The 23,348-nt window shown below is 42.5% G+C and overlaps 1 protein-coding gene across 1 annotated transcript in view; it reads left to right on the top strand.

Moving 5' to 3' along the window:
- Positions 1-67: 67 nt before the first annotated feature.
- odad4 (outer dynein arm docking complex subunit 4) overlaps positions 68-23,348 on the top strand; it is a 65,793-nt gene continuing 42,512 nt past the window's right edge. The window contains exons 1-4 of the mRNA XM_039740426.1: positions 68-290; positions 10,567-10,698; positions 16,155-16,308; positions 20,181-20,242. Coding sequence (XP_039596360.1) covers positions 168-290; positions 10,567-10,698; positions 16,155-16,308; positions 20,181-20,242 — 471 coding nt within the window. The 5' untranslated portion in view covers positions 68-167. The remainder of the gene's footprint in view (positions 291-10,566; positions 10,699-16,154; positions 16,309-20,180; positions 20,243-23,348) is intronic.

Raw genomic sequence — 23,348 nt, 5'->3', positions numbered from 1 at the left:
TGCAAGTCTGATGACGTCACGTTGCCTATGTTTCTCCGGTTGCTAAGATACCGCAACACGCTGTTCAACACCGCTCCGCGCGAAGAAGCGCGGCTTCGAGGCTCCCTTATTTAGATTCACTAAATTAAAATAAGAATAATAGTTTTAGGCAAAATTTAAAGGAAATCATGGCTGACGACCACGAAAAAGAAGACCAGGGACCCAAGTGCACCTTCACCATATACATGGCAGAAGGCGATCAGCTGTTCATAAAAGGACTCTATGCAAAAGCTATGGAAAGCTTCTCAAATGTAAGTTTGTGTATTTTGTTGTCCTGATGCTACATAAGTGACAAGTTTATTATCATTGTCATTATTAATATTAATGGTACAACGCTGATTTAACATGCTTTGTAAATTGATTGAACTTAAGCAGCACACGTTTTTTTAAGTGTGACACGGCGCTGCAGTGGTTCAGTTCCAGGATTCTCTGTTTTGATTCTGCACGTCCACCCTGTTTAGTCTTGCGTTTTATTACCACATCCGAGGTTAATTAATTATTTTAATTGCCCTTCTCATGTGGGTGTGGCCTACGATGGGCCGTCCAGATCTGGTTCTAGACTTGGGTCTACTGTTGTCGAGATAGACTCCGACCCCACGACTCTTAGTTTAACGCAACCATGAGCGCTGTACACGTTTACAGGTAAAAAATAAAGAGAATAAAGCACAAGATAACATTACTTGAAATCACAAAGCTCACTATGCGAATGCTTATTTAAGCCTTCTAATAGTAATAATAACACAGGCCACCTGTGATGTAATGTCTGACATTTAGTGATGTATACCTGGGAATGCTCTACAGAAACATTATGGCAAAAAGTAATCGGGCTGCTACTCGCTTCTGTAAAACAGTTTTGTTTAACACATGTGAATCACTTTGGAATTGTCTTTGTTATTCAAGTTGTTCAAACTTCTCAAATAATGTTGGATAAATTGACAGCAGACTACTCAGTTAAGGCTTTTTATTTCACGGGACGTCTTTGATAAACAGGGCCTGGGCCGGGGAGATGAGAAAGTGCATGAATCATAACTTTGTCTATGATCAATCAGTAAGAACACTCATAAAATATATCGGGGAGGGGGGGTTCAAACCTCAGATCCTTCACCCCATCATGCTAGGCATACAGTTGATACTTCAGGTCACTTTCTGAATAATTTATTTTGTTGTATATTTAATTTTAAATAAATACATTTCCCATTTTTGCCCATCAATCTACATTCAGTAGCTTACAATAACAAAGTGAAAACATATTTTCAGAAAAGTTGGCAAATTCATTCAAAGTCAAACATTAAAACCTCTCATCCATAGAAGTATTCAGACCCTTCAATCAGTACTTTGTAAAAGCCCCCTTGGGAGCAATTCCAGCTTTGAGTCTCCTTGGTAGGACTCTACATGTTTTGCATGCCTGGATTTGGGCAGTTTATCCCACTCTTCCTGGCAGAACCATTCAGACTCTGTTAGATTAGATGAGAGGCTTCTGTACACTGCCATCTTAACGTTTCTCCACTCATTATCTATGGGGTGTAGGTACTGGCTTTCTCAAGGGCAGTCAGAAACATGTCCTAAAGCCCCTCCATCATTGTCTTTGCAGTACACTTCAGGTCATTAAAGTGAACCATCGCCCCCCGGTCTGAGGTGTGGTGTGCACTCTGGAGAAGGTTTTCTTCAAGACCCTCCCTGTATTTGGCTGCATTCATCCTTCCCTCATTTCTGACTGGTCTCTCTGTCCTTGTACTCCTGAGCTTGTTGCTGCCACCACCATGCTTCACTGTAGGGATGGTATTAGGCAGGTGACGAGCAGTGCTGGGTCTTTGCCAGACACAGTGCATGGAGTTCTACCCAAAGAGGTCAGTTTTTGACCCATTTGACCAGAGAATCTTTTTTTCCTCATGCTCTCAGTATCCTTTAAATGCCATCTTAATATCTTTTACTCAAAAGTAGATTCCATCTGGCCACTCTACCATAAATGCCTGATTGATGGAGTGCTACTGAGAAGGTCAGGTTCTCCTATCTGAGCAGAGGACTAATGAAACTCTATTAGAATGGCCATCAGCTTTTTGGTCACCTCCCAGACTAAGGCCATTTGTGCTCAGTTGCTCAGTTTGGCCAGGCAGCCAACTCCAGGAAGGGTCCTGGTGGTTTGAAATGTCTTCTGTTCTGCAAGTTTTGAGGCCACTGTGCTCCTGGGAGAACTCAAAGCTTTACTAATAGACAGACAGACAGGCAGACAGACAGACAGACAGACAGACAGACAGACAGATAGATAGATAGATAGATAGATAGATAGATAGATAGATAGATAGATAGATAGATAGATAGATGCTTTATTAATCCCAAGGGGAAATTCACAAGTAGTAAAAGTAGTAAAAGGTGTCCAGGGAGCGAGTCCACATAAACGAAAGTGGTAGAAGTGATCAGTGAAATAGAGAAAAAAAGGTAGAAAGATAAAGTCATACACGGAGCTGCTGGAATGGCTGCCACTTGTGGCGGCGCTGGATATGATGGTATGATGGTCTTTTTCTGAAATGCTGTGTTACATTTATGCCAGATGTAATGGGATGCACACCTTCCAAAATAGTTCAACTTTTCTTTCGTCAGTTTATAAAATATTTTTCCAAAAGTCTTGGGGATCATCAAGATGTTTTTTGGCAAAAGTGAGACGAGCCTTTATGTTCTCTTTGGTCGTCAGTGGTTTTCGCCTTGGAACTCTGCCATGCATGCCATTTTTGCCCAGTCTCTTTCTTATAGTTGAGTCATGAACACCGACCTTACCTGAAGCAAGTGAGGCCTGCAGTTCTTTAGATGTTGTTCTGAGTTCTTTTCTAACATCTTGGATGAGTTGTTGCTTCACTCTTGGGATAATTTTTGTAGGCCGGCCACTCCTGGGAAGGTTCACCTCTATTCCACATTTCCCCATTTGTGGCTAATGGCTCTCACCTTTAGAAATGGCTTTTCCAGACTGACAGATGTCAATTACTTTGTTTCTCATCTTTTCCTGAATTTTTTCAGATCGCAGCATGATGGCTTCCTTTTTGGCATCTTTTGGCCTACTTCACATTGTCTGATTATTTCTATTTAAGTGATCTGTTGATTTAATTTGTCTGGCAGTAATCAGGCCTGAATGTGGCCAGTGAACTCAGCTTTCCAAAAAATGTGATTAACCACAGTTACTTCATGAATTAAAATTGGGGCAATTACTTTTTCACATAAGGCCATGTGGGTTTGAGTAGTTTCTTTTTCCTTAATAAGTAAAATCATCACTTAAAAACTGCATTTTGTGTTTACTTGGGTTATCTTTGTCTAATATTTAAATTTGTTTGATGATCTGAAACATTTAAGTGTGACAAACCTGCAAAAAAATCAGGAAGGGGCAAATATTTTTTCCCATCACTGTATATGTTCCCTATTACTAACCATCTATCAATCCGCTAAACTAAACTTACATTTTCCATTCAGGCGTTAACAGGTAGTTAGATCCTTTTCCTATAGACCTGGGCACAAAGCAGGGGGCTGCCCAGAGTGGGGACTTTACTCTGCTACGAGGATATACTCACTTTTAGCAGGTCTGAACCTCCCCCTTCACACCAGGCTAAGCCCAAGACCCTCTCTTCACCCAGTCTCAACCATACCAGGCCAATCTGAAGTCGCAGGGAACAGTTGTTCACGCTGGCTCTAGATTCTCTCAAGGTACATTTACATACAAGTCCCTAATCTTAACCTAGCAGGCCATTTGAGAGTTTTGCTTTCATCCTAAATGCATGTCCTTGGGATGTGGGAGGATGTTAAGCCGGGAAAAGCACAAGAGGAACATGGAAATTCCATACAGAGAATGAATAGATTGTGAACTGAGTTCAAGTTCATGGAGCTTTACCAGCAGCGCCGCCAACCACTTCACCTCCATGCCACCCTGTTCTTTACCACTCAGTTTTAATCGTTTTCGGGAAATAATTGGTAGGCTGAAAAAAAAAAAAAGAAAATTGGAAATACAGAAATGAGAAGAAGTTTCAGATAAGAAGGGCACTTTCTCAAGATACGGTTAAGTAAAGCCAATTTGAATCAGGCATGGCAAGGAGGTGCAGTAGTGAGCATTGAACACTGAGCTCCTCGTCCCACTCAATGTCGCTGACACCGTGGACTTTTCACCTTCTCTCTGTGTCAACATGCGTTGCTTTTCCCAGTAGTCCCATTTTCCCTCCCATATCCTAAACACAGGCAAGTTTGGTTAATTAGCACCTTTTGCTTGATCCACTGGGAGCGAGTCTGCCCTGTGATAAATAGCATGTTGCTCGGGTTTACCTTCTGCCAGCGCGCCCAAGTGCTTTGATCTGAGGCCTCATTGTTTTGTGCTCTGTAAAATAAAGACATACTGACTGAGTCTGTAATGGAAAATGGTTTAGGAAGTAGGTGGCTGGACAAGATGTGCATTTTTTTTAATACAATTAAAACTCCCAGTTTGTTCAGCAGGGGGTGACTGTTCCCTGGGAATGTGTTCTTTTGGAAATGCAGCTCATACTTTGAACCTGTATACAGCAAGGAAAATAAGTATGGAACACGGCAACGTTTTATTTCCAATGCGGCTATTGACATTAAATTTTCACCAGATGTCGGTAACAACCCAAGTAATCCACACATACAAAGAAATCAAAGCAAATAAGTCCATAATCAATTAAGTTATGTGTCATGAAGTGGAATGACGCAGGGAATAAGTATTGAACACGCTTACTGAAATTTATTGAATAGAAAAACCTTGGTTGGTAATGCCAGCTTCAAGACGCCTCCTGTATGGCGAAACGAGTCACACACGTTGCTCAGATGTGATTTTTGGCCCATTCTTCAACACAAACGGTCTTCAAATCTAGAAGGTTCCGGGGTCCTCTTCTATGAACTCTGATCTTCAGTTCTTTCCATAGATTTTCAATTGGATTCAAGTCGGGTGATTGACCATTCTAGCAGCTTTATTTTCTTTATTCTCTGAAACCAATTGAGAGTTTCCTTGGCTGTGTGTTTGGGATCCTTGTGTCTTGCTGAAATGTCCCCCCTCATTTCATCTTCAGCATCCTGGTAGATGGCCTCAGATTCTTATCAAGAATGTCCCGCTCCATTTCTCCACTCATCCTTCTTTCAATTCTATGAAGTTTGCCAGCCCCACACCATGATGTGCCCACCTCCAAATGTCACTGTTGGTGGGGTGTTTTTGGGGTGATGTGCAGTGCCATTTCTCCTCCAAACATGGTGTGTGCAATGACATCCAAAGAGTTCAATTTTTGTTTCATCTGACCAGACTCCATCCTCCCAGTAATTCATTGGCTTGTCCGCATGTTGTGCAGCAAACTTTAAATGAGCTTCGACGTGCTCTTCCTTCAGCAGCGGACTCTTGTGCGGTGAGCGTCCATAGAGGCCATGGCGGTGGAGTGCATTACTCACTGGACCTGCTAATTCCAGGTCTTTCTGAAGCTCTCGGCGAGTGGTCCTTGGCTCTTGGACGACTCTTCTGATTATTCTTTTAACAGAAATCTTGCGAGGAGCACCTGGTCGTGACCGGTTTATGGCGACATGATGTTCATTCCACTTATGGATTATGGCGCTAACGGTGCTCACTGGAACATTCAGAAATACGCCTGTGACCAATGCCATCAGGATGTTTGGCAACAATAAGCTCTCTGCTTTTACCCATCATGAGATGCTTCTTGTGTGACACCCTGGAAATGAGAAACCTTTTTATAGGCCATCAATTAGGACTAAACCTGCTGATATTCATTGCACTGACGGGGGGTATCAGGATTGCTTTCTGAATACTGACAGATGTCAGCTGCTTTCTTGGCTTTCCAGGCCTTGTTGCACCTCCTTTTCTTCACGTGTTCAATCACATCTGAGCAATGCTTGCGACTCGTTTCTTCATACAGGAGGCATCTTGAAGCTGTCATTACCAACAAAGGCTTTTCTAATGTATCTAAGTATTAAATACATTTCGATAAGTGTGTTCTATACTTATTCCCCGTGTCATCCCACTTTTTTACACATAACTTCATTTATGGACTCATTGGTTTGGATTTCTTTGTATGTGTGGATTACTTGGGTTGTGACCGACACCTGATGAAAATTTCATGTCAGTAGCCCTATTAGAAATAAAATGTTGACGTGTCCAACACTTATTTTCCCTGCTGTAAATACCCCTCTTTTAGTAACCGAGACAAGACAGATAGGGTACAAAAGAAAGGGTATATGGAACTTGCTTTAAATTGCAGCTCTCACTCCTATCATGCACTGCAGGATAATCATACATACAAACAGAGATGAAGAGAAGCCATTGGAGCAGCACAATAGTCTTGTAGTTCTTCAGTGGTGGGTTTTGACAACTTTCAGTAGGAGCAGAGTGGCACGGTTCTTGGCACAGAGTTGATGTCACACCTGTGCTGACGGGGCTTGAGACATCCTGACAAGCCTTAAGTACTCACCCTTTCAGCATATTGAGTGAGCTATTTGTGACCAAAACCATGTAAGAATTAGGCTCTGTGGTCCCCAGGGGACGCTGCAGTTCCTCAAAACTCCAGACACAAAGGCTCGGACACAAGTTCTTAATGAACAAAGGATTGCTATTGTGTGAGTCTCTTTCACAGTCAAGAGTTTCCCACATCACAAACTATACTTCAGCTCTCAGCAACACTCTCCAGTCTCTCCACCGCTCCATCAGCAAGCTTTGTCTTCCTCCTACCAACTCTGGCTCCTGGAGTTGAGGCAGGCAGCTTCTTTTATGTAAAGCCCACGAGTATGTCTAGTGTCCCAAGACCGCGGCTCAGAGTACCTCTGGGTGATGCTGAAACCACACATAGTAGGGCACACTAATCTCGCAACAGTACCGTCACCCAGGGACGCTGCCACCCAATGTACTGGGGAAGACAATATCATAAACCAATGGTTCTCAAACTCCATTCTGGGGACCCCTTGGGGCTGCAGGTTTTTGTTCCAACTAACTTCTGTTTTAATTGGACTGCCAGCTTAATTAAGTGAGCTGTTATTTCTCAGTGTCTGTGTTTTGGTTCAATGAAGAAATTACAAAAGTAAGTGTGTTAATACATTAAAAAAAAAAAACATAATCAGCTATATGTTGATAATTTGTTTTTTTTTTGTACTTTCTATTTATGTTTATCCTGATTTCCACTCGGCCTTTCCATTATTGACTAATTAGTGGGTCTGACACTGAAGCAGTTGCAGTCTTTCATCGCTTAGTATTGTTCTCCTGGGTGTCTGCTTAGCTTGTTTTTAATCGTCACTATTAGGAAACAATGAAGGGAGCAGAATACACAGAATAAGAGAAAAATAACAGGAAAACAACAAAAAAGAGTTATGCTTTTAAAGCTATAGCAAAAAACAGAAATATTTCTAAATGTCTTATATTGTAAAAATCATACTGCTGTGCTTTTCTGAATGCAGAATTAGAGAAGTGAGAAAAAACAGCTAACTAAATGAGATCAGTTATTAATAATAAACTAGCTGTCCCCCGCGGCTCTGCTCACATAGCAGTGAAACAGGACAAACTTTGAAAATCAATAAAACAAATAAAAAGAAATGTAATTCTGGCCAAGCAGAAGGTAGGTATGCTCCAACGTCAAAATGATCGCATTCAGCTCTGATGGGAGAGCGTCCGCCACATTGGGAGAAAAGCACGTGGCCGTGATATAGCTAAGCAGAGGCGAGGTGCGCGCCAACACATGGTGAGAGGAAGAGGGACTCGAATGTAGGCTTACACGTGAGTGAGGAGGATGCCATCCATCTCCCCCTTCCCTTGGCCCGCAGCCTCTCTCTCGGATTGTACTGCAAGTGAACTGTGATACTTAGCGTGATGAGAGAAGTCGCAAAATCAACTGGAATGTTGAAGCAAATTATAGAAAAAAACCCTATTTAAATCTGTTAAGTAGTTCTCTCGTGAAAAGCGGACAGACATACGTTGGTATATATATATATATATATATATATATTCAGCAAAAAAAGAAACGTCCCTTTTTCAGGACTGTGTATTTCAACAATAATGTTTTAAAAATCCAAATAACTTTCCAGATCTTCATTGTAAAGGGTTTAAACAATGTTTTCCATGCATGTTCAATTAACCACAATCAATTAATTAACATGCACCTGTGGAATGGTCGTTAAGACCTTTAACAGATTACAGAAAGTAGGCATTTAAGGTCACAGTTGTAAAAACGCAGGACACTAAAGAGACTTGTCTACCGACTGTGAAAAACACCCAAAGAAAGATGCCCAGGGTCCCTGCTCATCTGCATGAACGTGCATTAGGCATGCTGCAGGGAGGCATGAGGACTGCTGATGTGGCTAGGGCAATAAATTGCCATGTCCGCACTGTAAGACGCCTAAGACAGCGGGAGACAGGAAGGACAGCTGATCATCCTCGCAGTGGAAGACCACGTGTAACAACACCTGCACAGGATCGGTACATCCGAATATTACACCTGCGTGACAGGTACAGGATGGCCACAACAACTGCCCGAGTCACACCAGGAACACACAATCCCTCCATCAGTGCTCAGACTGTCCGCAATAGGCTGAGAGAGGCTGGACTGAGGGCTTGTAGGCCTGTTGTAAGGCAGGTCCTTACCAGACATCACCAGCAACAACGCCGCCTATGGGCACAAACCCACCTTCGCTGGACCAGACAGGAGTGGCAAAAAGTGCTCTTCACTGATGAGTCACGGTTTTGTCTCACCAGGGTGATGGACGGATTCGTGTTTATCGTCAAAGGAATTGAGCACGTCTGGGACCTGTTGGATCGCAGGGTGAGGGCTAGGGCCATTCCCCCCAGAAATGTCCAGGAACTTGCAGGTGCCTTGGTGGAAGAGTGAGGTAACATCTCACAGCAAGAACTGACAAATCTGGTCCAGTCCATGAGGAGGAGATGCACTGCAGTACTTCAAGCAGCTGGTGGCCACACCACATACTGACTGGTACTTTTGATTTTGAGCCTCCCTTCATTCAGGGACACATTTTTAGTTTATGTCTTATGGTGTTGACTCTTTTAGTGTTCATACAAATATTTACACATTAAGTTTACTGAAAGTAAAAACAGTTGAAAGTCAGAGGACGTTTCTTTTTTTGCTGAGTATATATATATGTATATATATATATATATACATATATATAAACACGTATATATATATATATATATATATATATATATATATATATATATATATATATATATATATATATATATATATATATATATATATATACATATAGATTATCACAGATTGTGCAATCTGTTGGAACAAAAACCTTCATCCACAGGGGGTTCACAGGACTGAGTATGGGAACCACTGCCCTAAACAAATTTTCATCCCCTGTCCTTTAGTGCCACTGGTGTCCTGGCAGGTGTAAGGGACACCCATGAGGTGGAAGGATAGGTGAAGGCAGATTTTTCAGGGCACTGCCTCCCCTGAGAACGTCAAATGGCAGCCCCCCTGGGTTGCAGTGGTGCCATGGGTTCCCACAGGGCATCATGGGAATTGGAGTTCTTTGACTCAGATCTGTTGGGTGCGGCAGGGACTGAGGAGCCCCACTTTGTGGTGTCCCAGCCTTACCTGGAAATGATCCCTGGCCAAGCCTTCTGCACACTGGAAGTACTTCTGGGGATTAGTTAAAAGGAGTTGCCTGCTGCTATTTTGGGAGCCACAGTCAGGAGGAAGGTGACATAGCTTGTTAGAGGAGGAGTGGAGGCAGATAAGTGAAAGAGAAAGAGAAGAGAAATGCATTGCTGTATACTGTATTGGTGCTTTATACTGTGCTTATGATGTGGGAAACGATTAGGAAGAGTTTCCAATGGGAAAATAAAAGCTTGTGTGCTGTACTAAACTTGTGCCTGTGTCTGTCTATGTCGGGTGTTGGCATGACGAGCACCCCCTGCAGGCCTCACCAGTTAAGGATCCCAGTACAACTACATCCAGGATGCCAGTCCCTGCACGGCGTCTCTCACAGCTCTCTTAAGACCCCAATAGAGAACATTGCTTATGGCCCCAGCCTGAAAGAATTGTCATTGCTTTAGCTAAAAAATATGTGCACGCTAAACATAATTAGGTTCACAAATCACAGCGTCAAATACTTATGTTTCAATTCTGGTTAAATCCACCAGCTTTTATATTTACAACAACAACAACAACATTTATTTATATAGCACATTTTCATACAAAAAGTAGCTCAAAGTGCTTTAGATTAGATTTAAGTTTAGATAAGCACTCACTGATCTGTCCTTAACCGGCTATTTGTCCATAAATGGGCAGGTGAGTAGTGTGGCGTATTAAACTTCAGGGTTCTAGTGAGTTACCAAAACTTATTGGGTTTCAATTCTTAAAAACCATGCAGTTGTACTAAATCCCTACATTTGGTGTTCACAGTCGAAAAGGCGCTATATATAAAGCACTGCTTGTGTGTTTGCTGAGCTGCAATCAGCCGGCCTGTTTGTTCATTGCGGTTGGTCACCACTCTTCACGGCCGTTTTCTTTTTTGTTTTTTTTTTAGGCCCTCGCCCTGAAACCAGATGACAGGATTTGCTTGGTTGCCCGTTCTAAGTGTTACCTGAAAATGGGGGATCCAGAAAACGCACTCAAGGATGCCGAAGCCTCTCTTAAAGATGATAAGGAGTTCTTCAAGGTTTGTGCAAACTTAACAAATCCCAATATGCTTGACTACTGTAAATTAATTTATTTCTTAAAGAGTGAGTTCATTTTCCATCCATCCATTATCCAACCCGCTATATCCTAACTACAGGGTCTCGGGGGGTCTGCTGGAGCCAATCCCAGCCAACACAGGGCGCAACGCAGGAAACAAACCCCGGGCAGGGCAGCAACCCACCGCAGGGCTTACACACACACACCCACAGGGCAATTTAGGATCGCCAATGCACCTAACTTGTATGTCTTTGGACTGTGGGAGGAAACCCACGCAGACATGGGGAGAACATGCAAACTCCACGCAGGGAGGACCCGGGAAGCGAACCCAGGTCTCTTAACTGCGAGGCAGCAGCACTACCCACTGTGCCACCCAAGTTCATTTTTTTTTTTTTTACATATAATGCCCACCCAACTTAAAAAATTAAATGGTATTGGCCTTTGATTTCAGAAGGTTTTTCACTGACTGGCTTATTTCAAGAAGCCCTGAGAACTCTCAGTCCTAGCTGAGGCTGATTCTAAATGAGGCGATTTATAAACGTGGAAATATTTTATGGAAGTGTGAATTAAATTTGTACTTAGCCACACATCGGACACATTTAGTCCAAATAAAGCAGAAAAGTCTGATTTTATACACTGATGATTTTCTTTGTTTGCATTTGCTGTGACAGAAAGTGTCACCGAGCAGTCATTTATAACTAAGAATGGAATTAAGTAAAACACCTTTTGGAGGACGTGTTTCTGTAAGGCATTAACAGAAGCAGCAGACAAATTACAAGAAAGAGGGGCATAACGGAACATCAGGGGAAGTGATCTGTGCTTTCTGTTCCATAAAATGAAGTTCATCACGGCACAGGAGAGTGGTGACATCTTGCATGAGTAACAGTTTTGCTGTATGTACCCTGTACATGTGACTATGTGGCCACCACTACTACTTCATTCATTGGTCAAAAGTCCTGTCTTCAATCCAAAAGCATGATCTCGTGTGAAAGGGGGCTTCATGTCTGTGGACTATTATCATTAGCAAGAGTTATTTATTTAACAACTTAGGGTTTTTTCCCCCTGCTTGGTTCACTCGCCCAGCCCCAGGTGGGCTCTATGCGCTAGCCACTTCGCGGCTCTGCCATTCACATATGGGGAAGTGGATGTACAATTTAAACAGATCGTTATTTTCATGGGAATTGTTACATATGCATAATAGAACTAACTATTTTACATTACAGCAAGTAATTAACTATATTAAAAATAGTAAAGCGTAATAAATTGAAAGAGTGGAAGTGAAAAATATGCTGAAGATTCTCACTTTAAATGAAGCCTCAAGGAGTTGAAGGATATTCAAACAGAATAAATAGGTTTATTGCAATAAATAAGAACACAGACTCAACTCAATTAAGGCCCCGAAGAAGCTAAAAATCGCACTTCATATAATCATTTCTTATCATCTTGACCTCGCTCGTAACAATGCCTTTGCTGTCTATTCTGACTCACTACTCCAGCTGGCCTCTCACAGGTCTTTCATGGCCACCAATATTTTCTGCATTTCGTCATTAGTATCATTCCTTTCTTCCTTTATTTCCTAACTGGCCTTCAAACAACAGGTGTTCCCCCTGTTCCCCCTTGTCTGTCCTCGGGTAGTTTCTCTACATCATTCACTTCCTGCTCTCTTTTTCTGAGTTACTCAATACTGGTGGTTTCACTCTGAGCTCAACTAAAAAAGAAATATGACAAATGCCTTTATTTAACTATTTGCTTGACATGTCTAATTCACACTTAAGTTTAATGCTTATAGAAGCTCTTAATTAGTTTTATGTCTATTTATGCTATTACATGACTTTTTATTTTCCAAAAAAGAAAATTATGTTTCATGTTGCGTTAGAGGTATTCATTGCATTATATATTTTAGTTCTGTTTGTCTTTGAAATTAACACGCAAATACTTTTTAAACTTACACTTTTACTGTAAAACTTCAGTAAAAGCAATATTTGGAATTAACTTTTCGTCAATATCGCATTGAATTTTGATTCTGTTTGGACTTACATCGTTACATCGTAACGTATAACTGCCCGTGAGTGAATATCGTTTCTTTCTCTCTAATAAATAAACCAACTTTTTCGAATGTTTGTACCTGCGATTTATTAATATATTCATAGACATAATAATTCATAGCAAAAGCTATTCTAACGGTAACTGTAAATGTTTTAATACTAATGACAAATCAAGATCTCCTTTGGTGTCTAATGTTATCCACGGAAGATGTACTAAATTACCTTCATCCATCCATCCATCCTCTTCCGCTTATCCGAGGTCGGGTCGCGGTGGTAGCAGCTTGAGCAGAGAGGCCCAGACTTCCCTCTCCTCGGCCACTTCTTCCAGCTCTTCCGGGAGAATCCCAAGGCGTTCCCAGGCCAGCCGGGAGACATAGTCCCTCCAGCGTGTCCTGGGTCTTCCCTGGGGCCTCCTCCCGGTTGGACATCCCCGGAACACCTCACCAGGGAGGCGTCCAGGAGGCATCCTGATCAGATGCCCGAGCCACCTCATCTGACTCCTCTCGATGCAGAGGAGCAGCTGTTCTACTCTGAGCCCCTCCCGGATGACTGAGCTCCTCACCCTATCCTTAAGGGAAAGCCCAGACACCCTGCGGAGGAAACTCATTTCAGCCGCTTGTATTCGCGATCTCGCTCTTTCGGTCACTACCCATAGCTCATGACCATAGGTGAGGGTAGGAGCGTAGATCAACTGGTAAATTGAGAGCTTTGCCTTACGGCTCAGCTCCTTTTTCACCACGACAGACCAATGCAGAGCCCGCATCACCGCCGATGCTGCACCGATCCGCCTGTCAATCTCACGATCCATTCTTCCCTCACTCGTGAACAAGACCCCGAGATACTTGAACTCCTCCACTTGGGGCAGCATCTCTCCCCCAACCCTGAGAGGGCACTCCACTCTTTTCCTGCTGAGGACCATGGTCTCGGATTTGGAGGTGCTGATTCTCATCCCAGCCGCTTCACACTCAGCTGCGAACCGATCCAGAAAGAGCTGAAGATCACGGCCTGATGAAGCAAATAGGACAACATCATCTGCAAAAAGCAGTGACCCAATCCTGAGTCCACCAAACCGGACCCCTTCAACACCCTGGCTGCGCCTAGAAATTCTGTCCATAAAAGTTATGAACAGAATCGGTGACAAAGGGCATCCCTGGCAGAGTCCAACTCTCACTGGAAACGGGCTCGACTTACTGCCGGTACTGTTCTGTACTAAATTACCTATCTTGTTAAAATTTAATGTTTGAATTGCTCAACCAATTTTCAATACAACTAATCTCGTCCCATTGCATAGCCTATCATTCAGACATAAATTACGCAATAACATTACGATACGTCCTTCTTTCAACAGTAATTCGGCCGGTGGAAGACCATACGGTGTTAACGGTTGTAAATATTCTTCGTGATATTGTAAGTTGATGTTTTCATCTTCCACACCATCACCACCAACTGTTCCTGCATAGTCTATTGATACGCATTCAACCAATTTGCCGTGTAACCGATCGACAATTTTCACGTTAATTTGTTTGACTTCATCGTTTCTCGGTGCTAGGATTGCCCGTGTACTCATTTCTTCTGTTGATAATCCTTCCGGATGAAATTCTTCAATAAGATTTGGACATAATACATCTTCTTTTATTGGGAACTTAAAGTGAGGAAAACGTAAAAATTTATAAGAGCTGAGAGCGCAGAAACTGTGCCAAACAAAAGCGTTCACATGAATGAAAGGTGAGAGAGCCATGGGCGTGGACCGTTAACTCTAAATGGTTGAAAGGAGGGTGGGACTTAAAAAAAATCTCAGCCATAGTCTCGTCTCAAGATTTTCTTTTATAATAGAGAGATAATTTTGCCCATTGTGAGAACGTGACTGAATGAGCTGACCAGTGGATTATTTGACACGAGTAACATGAGATTTCTTCATGGACATTTCTGATATGTTTGCTGTAGTCCAGCAGTGGTCATCATCAGGTCCCATTCTGTCAGAAACTTTGTGATGTCCATTCTCCACAATAATATAAGATGAAAAATTCACTTCAATCTAAGGGTAAACCAAAAAGTAAAGGCAATTTGAAAATTATGCACTATCCACAACAGATAGAAGATGACGTAATAGAGCACATTTGCAATGCCTCATGGGTAGTGTGGACACGCGCAACACAGCACTCTGCCATTACTCTAAATGAAGCCAAGTCAAATGAACATGGACGCGCCACGGTGGGATTCCAACATGAACAATGTGCTGCAGTGAGATTTCTTTGGGTGGGGGGGTGAAACCTGCTGATATTTACCAAAGGATGTTGGCTTGTGCAAATCAGTAAGCTGTTTGGGTACCCATCTTGCACCAACGTTATGGTACCCCAAGTCATCGTGCACTATAACATGTGCAGATCCATAGCCGATACCCAAATATGCAGCAACAGCAGACAGCAGAAAGCAGAAGAAAGCATTCACTGTGGTGATGTGGGTTTGTGTGCGTGATGTTGATGGTCGACCAGATCGAGCTTCATCGGATGCACTTGTTCTTCCTGCTTTAAACCCATTCATAAACTTTTTTTTGGAGTCACATTGCTTTCATTTCCATACTCAGCTAACATCCTTCAGTGAATTCCAGCAGGTTTCATTTTCTCTGCCCCAAGAAATCTCATTACGGCACGTTCTTCAACAAAGGTCCAATCCTGCAGCGGAGCGTCCATGTTTATTTGACCTTGGCTACAACTAGACTAATGAGAGTGCTGCGCTATGTTTGTTCAGACTACCCATAAGCCACTGCAAATGTGATGCATTGTGTCACCCTCTATCAGTGTAATTTTTAAATTGCATTTACTTTTTGATTTACCCTCATACATGGGGTAAGTAACATATAAAAAAATATTATTTGTGTTTGGAGTACTCCTTTAAAGGACTGATGCCACCATGTGATAATATGGCACCACACCTTGGGCACTTTATACCTTCCTTAGTATGTCAGCCCACAGTTGCTGACCTGTCGCCCACACCAAAGCGTGTTAGTCTGTCTGTTAAAATATCACAGCTTGGCAATTTTTTTTTTTTTCAGTATTTAGAAAAAAAGATGATGGTGGCATGGTGGTCAGCGCTGCTGCTTCACACCTGGGTGCAAATCCCAAAGTTTGCATAGACTCTCTTTGTGGTAGAGCTTGTCCAAAATTGCTTTCTCTGTCCTTAACACTGTCCTTAGATTGATTGGTTGCACTAAGCCAAGTAAAAGTGTGTGTGTGGGTGTGGGTGGGTGGCTGCACGCCATGATTCAGTTCCTGTCTTGTACCTGATCACCCTTTGATAGGCACCTATTCCTAAAACCCATCTCCAAATAACAGATGGCTATTTGAAGCAACTCATCCATATCCTTTTCTTTCTTTCTTTCTTTCTTTGTCACCAGGGGCTCTACCAGAAAGCAGAAGCCCTCTATGCCATGGGAGACTTTGAATTTGCTTTAGTCTTTTACCATCGAGGATTCCAACAGAGGCCAGAACAGCAGGAGTTCAGACTGGGGATTCAGAAGGCCCAGGAAGCCATTAACAATTCTGTCGGAAGTAAGTAAAATGTGTCTTGTGTATGTCAGAGTGGGCAGCCTAACGGCTCCTGGGCAGCAGCAGAAGTGTATACTGTGCCACGGAGAAAAAAAAAATGACAAGTTAATGAATAAATATACTTTTAATGAGAATGCCATACAATATGTGACGCCAATATACAGTCTCTGAGCAAATGAGTAGGGACAGCTGTACACCTTGCTTATCCATGTAATTATCTAATCAGCCAATCATGCCAATCTCTTGGCACAAAGTCTCGTCTCGTGGGACATCTCTCTGAAAACGTTGCATCTCGTCCCAGGATTTTTTTTATTATAATAGAGAGATATGGTGCTATAAATTGCACTTCAGATGTAGTTGAACGCTGTTCAGGAGACTACGAGTACAGTAAGAGCAGTAATCTTTAATCACGGTCCTGGAGGGCCGCAGTGGCTACGGGTTTTCATTCCAGCCCGTGTCCTAATTAGAACTCCTTTCTTGCAGATAATGATAGTTGGTGTTTAACTCCTATGCCTTGTTAGTGCTTTCATTCATCAAATACAAAGTTCAGTTACTTTGTAGATCAGAGGTCCTCAATTACAGTCCTGGAGGTCTGCTGTGGCTGCAGGTTTTCACTTTAACCAATTTCTTTATTAGAACCATTTCATTTACTACTAAAGCAAGTTTTTCTGGGCTTAATTTCAGTTCTCTTGCCTGTTACCATTCAGAACCGTTAATTGCCTATGTTAGATTTTAGCAGCTGCATTTATGTTTTAATTGTTGCCTGTTTTCTTAACCTGACGTTAGTTAGTAATGAGAGGCAGATCACCAATAAACCAGCAGCTCTCCAGCTCACACGCTTACCATGAAGTGTCAGTGATAAAAGAATGTATAGAAATGAATGAGAGGGGAATTGGAAGGGCCATTAAGTTTCAATCTATTCTGGTCCACAATGGATAACGTTCTCACAGAACGAAACCCTACAGTGCAATTCAGATTGCTCTTGGATGAACGCAAGCATTAGCAAGCCAAACGGTTCACTGCCAAGTTTCATTATCAGCATGGACTGCTTTCTAATTCAGAAAGTAGTTGAAATAAAAACCTGCAGCCACTGCAGCCCTCCAGGACCGTGATTGAGGACCCCCTGAGTAAGAGAGACAACGGGCAGAAGGCCATAGAGAGGTTGATTAGCGTTTGATGGCTTTGTCCAAACTTGTGAGCTCAATGAAACTTTAGTCGAGTTGCCTCATTGAATTTGGGTCACAAACTGTCTGGTAAAGAACAGTTCCGAAAGTGAGGATGTCCGTTCTAAGTATTTATTGAAAATAAAAATTCAAGCCATCCGTAAATCTAGATATTCCATTGTTTCAAGATTTTGGTTGCATCAATGCAAGATAATTTTTATTAATCTTTAGATGATTGAGATATTGTAAGATAAAAGAACTTTTCTAAACCGCCCTTACAGCTTCTCCCACTAGAAACGAATGATTCTGTAAGCAATATGGTGGAATCCTTTACACTTTCACAACCACTCTCGGGTGAGATATTAACACAACTTCCAACACTAAGAAGGCTCAGCAGTGGGTGTCATTTTCACGGCAACTTTACAAAATAAAATAAAGAAATTCCCAGGCCATCCTAGTATAGTTTCAATTTCAGAAAGTCATAATTGTAGACATCATTTCACTGTGCTTTGTTGTCAACTCCAAAGATAAATGACAGAGTGGGTCTGCTGAGGACACAACTGGCCAGTGCCCTTCAATTGCAGATGTGCTGCCTGCAACTGGTGACAATAACCACGTCAAAGGGACCACCTGCAGCGATGCAAGTCAAGTCAAGTTGGGGAGCCTACACTGGTACGGCATGTTGCCGCACCCACTACACGACGAAACAATTCAGGATCCCGGTTGGCAACCCCCCAGGCAGACATGCGGTCCTGTGCCACCCTCCAGAAATGACCCTCCATCTGCCGCAGCCAGGTGTTACGTGGGCGACCCCTTGGCCTGGTCCAGCCACTCGGGTCCCCAGTAATGAGGATCTTACGAGCCGGATCACCCTCGGGGAAACGTGCCACATGGCTGTAGTGCCATAACTGACACTCCCTGACAATGCAAGTCATGTGCCTCATTCGGGACTCCATGAACAACACAAAGTCAAACCAACGGTACCCAAGGATTTTCCGGAGAGACACAGTACTAAAGGAGTCCAGTCTTCGTCTCAGGTCACTGGATAGCGTCCATGTCTCGCAACCAAACAGCAAGACAGGAAGCACCAGGACTCTAAAGACTTGGTCCTTCGTCCTTTTGCAGATATCGGGAGCGCCACACACCCCTTTCCAGCGACCTCATGACCCCTCCATGCTCTCCCAATCCATCTACAGACTTCATAGGAAGATGAATGTCACTGCCAAGGTAAGTAAACCTCTCGACAAGGTCGACACTCTCTGTGTAGACAGACACACTGCTGATGGCCGTGCCCAAGAGGTCAAAGGCCTGGCTCTTGTTTTATCAGGACACTCGCAAGCCCGACACTCCGACTCTCACTCAGTCTCTCGAGTGCCCCGATCAGAGCCTCCATTGACTCTGCAAAGATCACAACATCGTCAGCAAAGTCAAGATCCATGAATCTTTCTTCACCAACAGATGCCCCACAGCCGCTGGACCCCATGAACTTTCCCAACACCCAGTCCATACAAGCATTGAACAGAGTAGGAGCAGAACACACTCCTGATGAACCCCAGAATCAACTGGGAAAAACACAGAGGTCCTTCATCCTCTCTGCACAGCACTCACAGTACCAGTGTACAGGCCAGCCATGATATCCAGCAACCTCGACGGGATCCCACGAACCCTCAGGATGTCCCACAGCGCAGCTCAATCAATTGAGTTAAACGCTTTGTGAAAATCGACAAAGGCTGCAAAGAAACTCTGCCGATATTCGCCTTTGCGCTCCATGAGAAAACTCAGTGCCAGGATTCGGTCGATGGTAGACTTCTTAGGCGTAAAACCAGACTGTTCCGGTCGCTGGTAGGTGAGGCAGTGATCATGGATCCTATTGAGGACGACCCTAGCAAGGACCTTACCTGGCACCTAGAGCAGTGATATCCCCCTGTAGTTGCTGCAATCCAGGCGATCACCCTTCCCTCCTTCCCTTCCTCTTCCCTTTCCAGTCAGTTGGGATGAATGCCAGTCTCCCAAATGGAAGCAATGATTGCTTGCAATGTCAGGAGGACAGCCTTATCACCAGCCTGGAGAAGTTCACCTTGGATACCACAGATCCCTGCAGCCTTTCCTCCCCTCAGCTGGTTCACCACCTGTGCAATCTCAGTGAGACTGGGGGCTTCACAGCTAATTGGAGGATCAGCCCCAAGAACCTCAAGCTCCTCCGGCAGTGACGCTGCTCAGAAAAAATGCTGTCGGGTGACAGCATTAAAATGGCAGCATCCAGTCATAGGTGTTTAATAAATCAGGATTTCGTTCAGTGATCAAGAGTGAATGTTCAGCATTTAGCAGAATACCTGGGCTATAATGGCTTTGTGACATCTTAGAATAATAGTTTCACTTTATTCATTTGGGTGGCCCAGCAGTATCACTGTTGTCCTCCCTGCATGGAGTTTGCATGTTCTCCCCATTTCTGTGTGGATGTCCTCCAGGTGCTCTGGCTTTCTCCCACAGTCCAAAGACATGTGATTTGGCAACCCTAAATTGGCCCGGGGGTGTCTGTTTGGGATGTGTGTGTGTGCCCTGCGATGGACTGGCATCCTGTCCAGGTTTTGTTCCTGCCTTTCACCCTATGCTAGCTAGGATAGGCTCCAGCAGACCCCTACGACCCTGTCCAGGACTAAGCAGGTTAGAAAATGACTGACTGACTGACTGACTTTATTCATTTTTTTTCAGGCCCTTCCTCTGTTAAACTGGAAAGCAAAGGTGACTTGACTTTCTTTACTGCAAAGGAAGAGGTGAGAAAATCAGTTCTGTAATTTTGATAACTTTATGCAGGTTGTTCTAAAGGTGGGTGCCACAGCAGCTGGCGTTGTTGGGTATGGCATCCTAGGTGTGTGTATGATTGTCTGTGTGTGGTTTTCATATTTGATTTAATTCAATTTATTGTCAGCACAATGAGGCATATTTGTTGCTTGTCCTACAAATGGTGCAATAAGCATAAACTATACAAAACAGGGTACAATGACATAGTGCTGGACACAGGTGACAAAACAGAGCAGTGACAACTACAAATAACTAATAACTGACAGTCATAAGTGAAAGAATAATAAAAAAATAGCAGTTTTCAACATGCAGCTTACATCAGGCATATCCAGGGGGTCTCAGTCCTAAGGGCCCCCTGTGGCAGCGGTTTTGTGTTTCAACTCGTTTCATCACATGGGAGTCAATCTTTTTCAACTACCTGACCTTGCTGTTTAATGAGCTGAGGTCAGGTGTATAAAAACTTGCCTCTGCACAAAACGAATTTTGAAATGAGCATATGCATCTTTTCACACAATATTCTGGATTTATGAGATAAACTTGATCTGAGAATTTGTATATTTACAGCAACTCTGGCCCATGTGGATGAAAAACTGGGAAATGGCGACACCCTTTGATCAAGAAGGGAAATGCAGCCAAACCCGTAAAAATGATGACTCGCACGTTTAATAATTCATACCACTGAGCAGTAATTTTAATGTATGCTCTAGATAGATAGATAGATAGATAGATAGATAAATAGATTGATAGATATGAAAGGCACTATATAATAGATAGATAGATAGATAGATAGATAGATAGATAGATAGATAGATAGATAGATATGAAAGGCACTATATGATAGATAGATAGATATGAAAGGCACTCTATGATAGATAGATAGATAGATATGAAAGGCACTATATGATAGATAGATAGATAGATAGATATGAAAGGCACTATATAATAGATAGATAGATAGATAGATAGATAGATAGATAGATAGATGATATGAAAGGCACTATATAATAAGATAGATAGATAGATAGATAGATATGAAAGGCACCTATGATAGATAGACAGATAGATATGAAAGGCACTATATAATAGATAGATAGATTGATAGATATGAAAGGCACTATATAATAGATAGTTTGATAGATAGATAGATAGATAGATGTGAAAGGAATTATATAATAGATTTGATTTTGTCTATTATAATAAAAAAATCCTGGGAAGAGAGAGGAGACGTGACATTCTCAGAGAGACACTTTCACATTCTGCGAGAGAAGACTTTGTGCCAAGAGATTTAATCATACCCGGGGACAGAAATAAAAGACAAAAAGTAGATGACAAAGTAGAATGTCGTAAAAAATTCAAAAACACTGGTGCGATACTCATGCAGAGCAGGTTAGAGATAACGAAAGTACTAAAATTCAAAAGTTTGAAAAAAAGGAGAGTAAAGATCGCATTAGCATAAACAAATGGAAATTATTACTCTGTGAAATAACAGAACAGCAAAAAGAGATTGAATATATTGTTCGGATTAAAAATTTAAGTCGGAGATTTGTAGATCGTCTAATTCGTGTTGCCATCAGGGAAAAGCAATGTTTCTACTCAATAAAGAGGCGTATCCGCGAGAATTAAAAGATTTGTTGTTTGCTGAAAGTGAAATCCTGCGAGAGAAAATTTCAAGCTCCGCGAGACAACACTTTATGCAAAGAGATTTGGAAAAGTCCTGCCCACATGTAAAACATTTAGAACCACGCACACGGTTCAATCATTTGTCATTTGTGTGAATGCTATTGTCAGACACAGTTTGTGTAGAGAGAAAGAAACGATATTCACTCACGGGCAGTTATACGTTGTGTTGTCATGATGTAATTCCAAACACGGAATCAAAATTCAATGCAATATTGCCGAAAACGTAAAAGTGAAAAGAGATTGAATATATGGATATAGGTGATATGACAGAAGTATGTAGATATTGTTTGGCTTTAAACTTTAAGCCAGAGAGTTGTAGATTATCTAATTTGTGTTGCCATCAGGGAATAGTAGTGTTTCTTCCCAATGAAGAGGCGTATTCGCGAGAATTAAAAGTTCTGTTGTTTGGTGAAAGTGAAATCCACATACGCGAGTGGCAGAGATGCAAAGTGGCTGGCACGAGCTAAGCGAGCAGGGGTGAAGTTTAAAAAAAAAATAAATAAAAAAATTATGTAATATCAAAACTGACTACATCATGGCATTTTAGTCACAGGTCTAACAGATTTTATACAAATTGACAATTTGGCCCATGTCTTCTTGTTAAGATGTGTGGGCTCTGAAATCAAGTCAGACTGAAACTAGAGTTAGAAAGTAAGTCGAGGTACTGTAAGCACAACCAGGAGTGCAGGCGGAAGCTAATCCAAGAGCACCCGGAGCACTTCCAGGTGTGGTATAAAGGAGGCCGCCTCACTCCATTTAAGGAGTCAGAGGCGGGATGTGGCGGACACAGCTTGTGGCAGAGAAGAGAGGAAAAGAAAGGGACAGAAAGAAGCAACTGAGCAATTTGTGGGTATCTGTGCACTGTGTGCTGGAAAAGAAAAAGAGAAGAAATAAAAACCGTGTGTTCTTGGACTTGTGTCACTGTGCCTGTCTGTGTCGGCGTTAACCTCCACACTGCCCATTTGTTTTGTGGCATTTGTATTGAATTTTTCTTGTGAAAGAGGTCAGTAAACCTGAATAATAACCTATATTATACATTTAGTGATGATTATTACATTACCGTCCTCCGGTCAGGTCAACAGTGGAGTGTCTGCTCTTGATTCCAGCACAGTTTGGCCAAATTCAATTTGAAGAAATATGACTGAAAGAATTCTTGTGCACAAACTGAAATGAAGCAAACCTTTTTAGATCTTCACGTGTGAAAATGTTCTTGACCATTTGGTAATGAAGGAGAAAATTAACTGATACTTTTAGATTCACGGGGCGGCACGGTGGCGACGTGGTAGCGCCTCTGCCTCTCAGTCAGGAGACCAGGGGTCCTCATTTCGTGGAGTTTGCATGTTTTCCCCGTGCCTGCGTGGGTTTCCTCCCACACTCCAAAGACATTCAGGTTAGGTG

Source organism: Polypterus senegalus, chromosome 17 (genome assembly GCF_016835505.1).
Source record: "Polypterus senegalus isolate Bchr_013 chromosome 17, ASM1683550v1, whole genome shotgun sequence".
Taxonomy (NCBI): domain Eukaryota; kingdom Metazoa; phylum Chordata; class Cladistia; order Polypteriformes; family Polypteridae; genus Polypterus; species Polypterus senegalus.
Note: the sequence above shows the minus strand (reverse complement) of the source record. Positions and strands in the feature narration are given on the sequence as shown.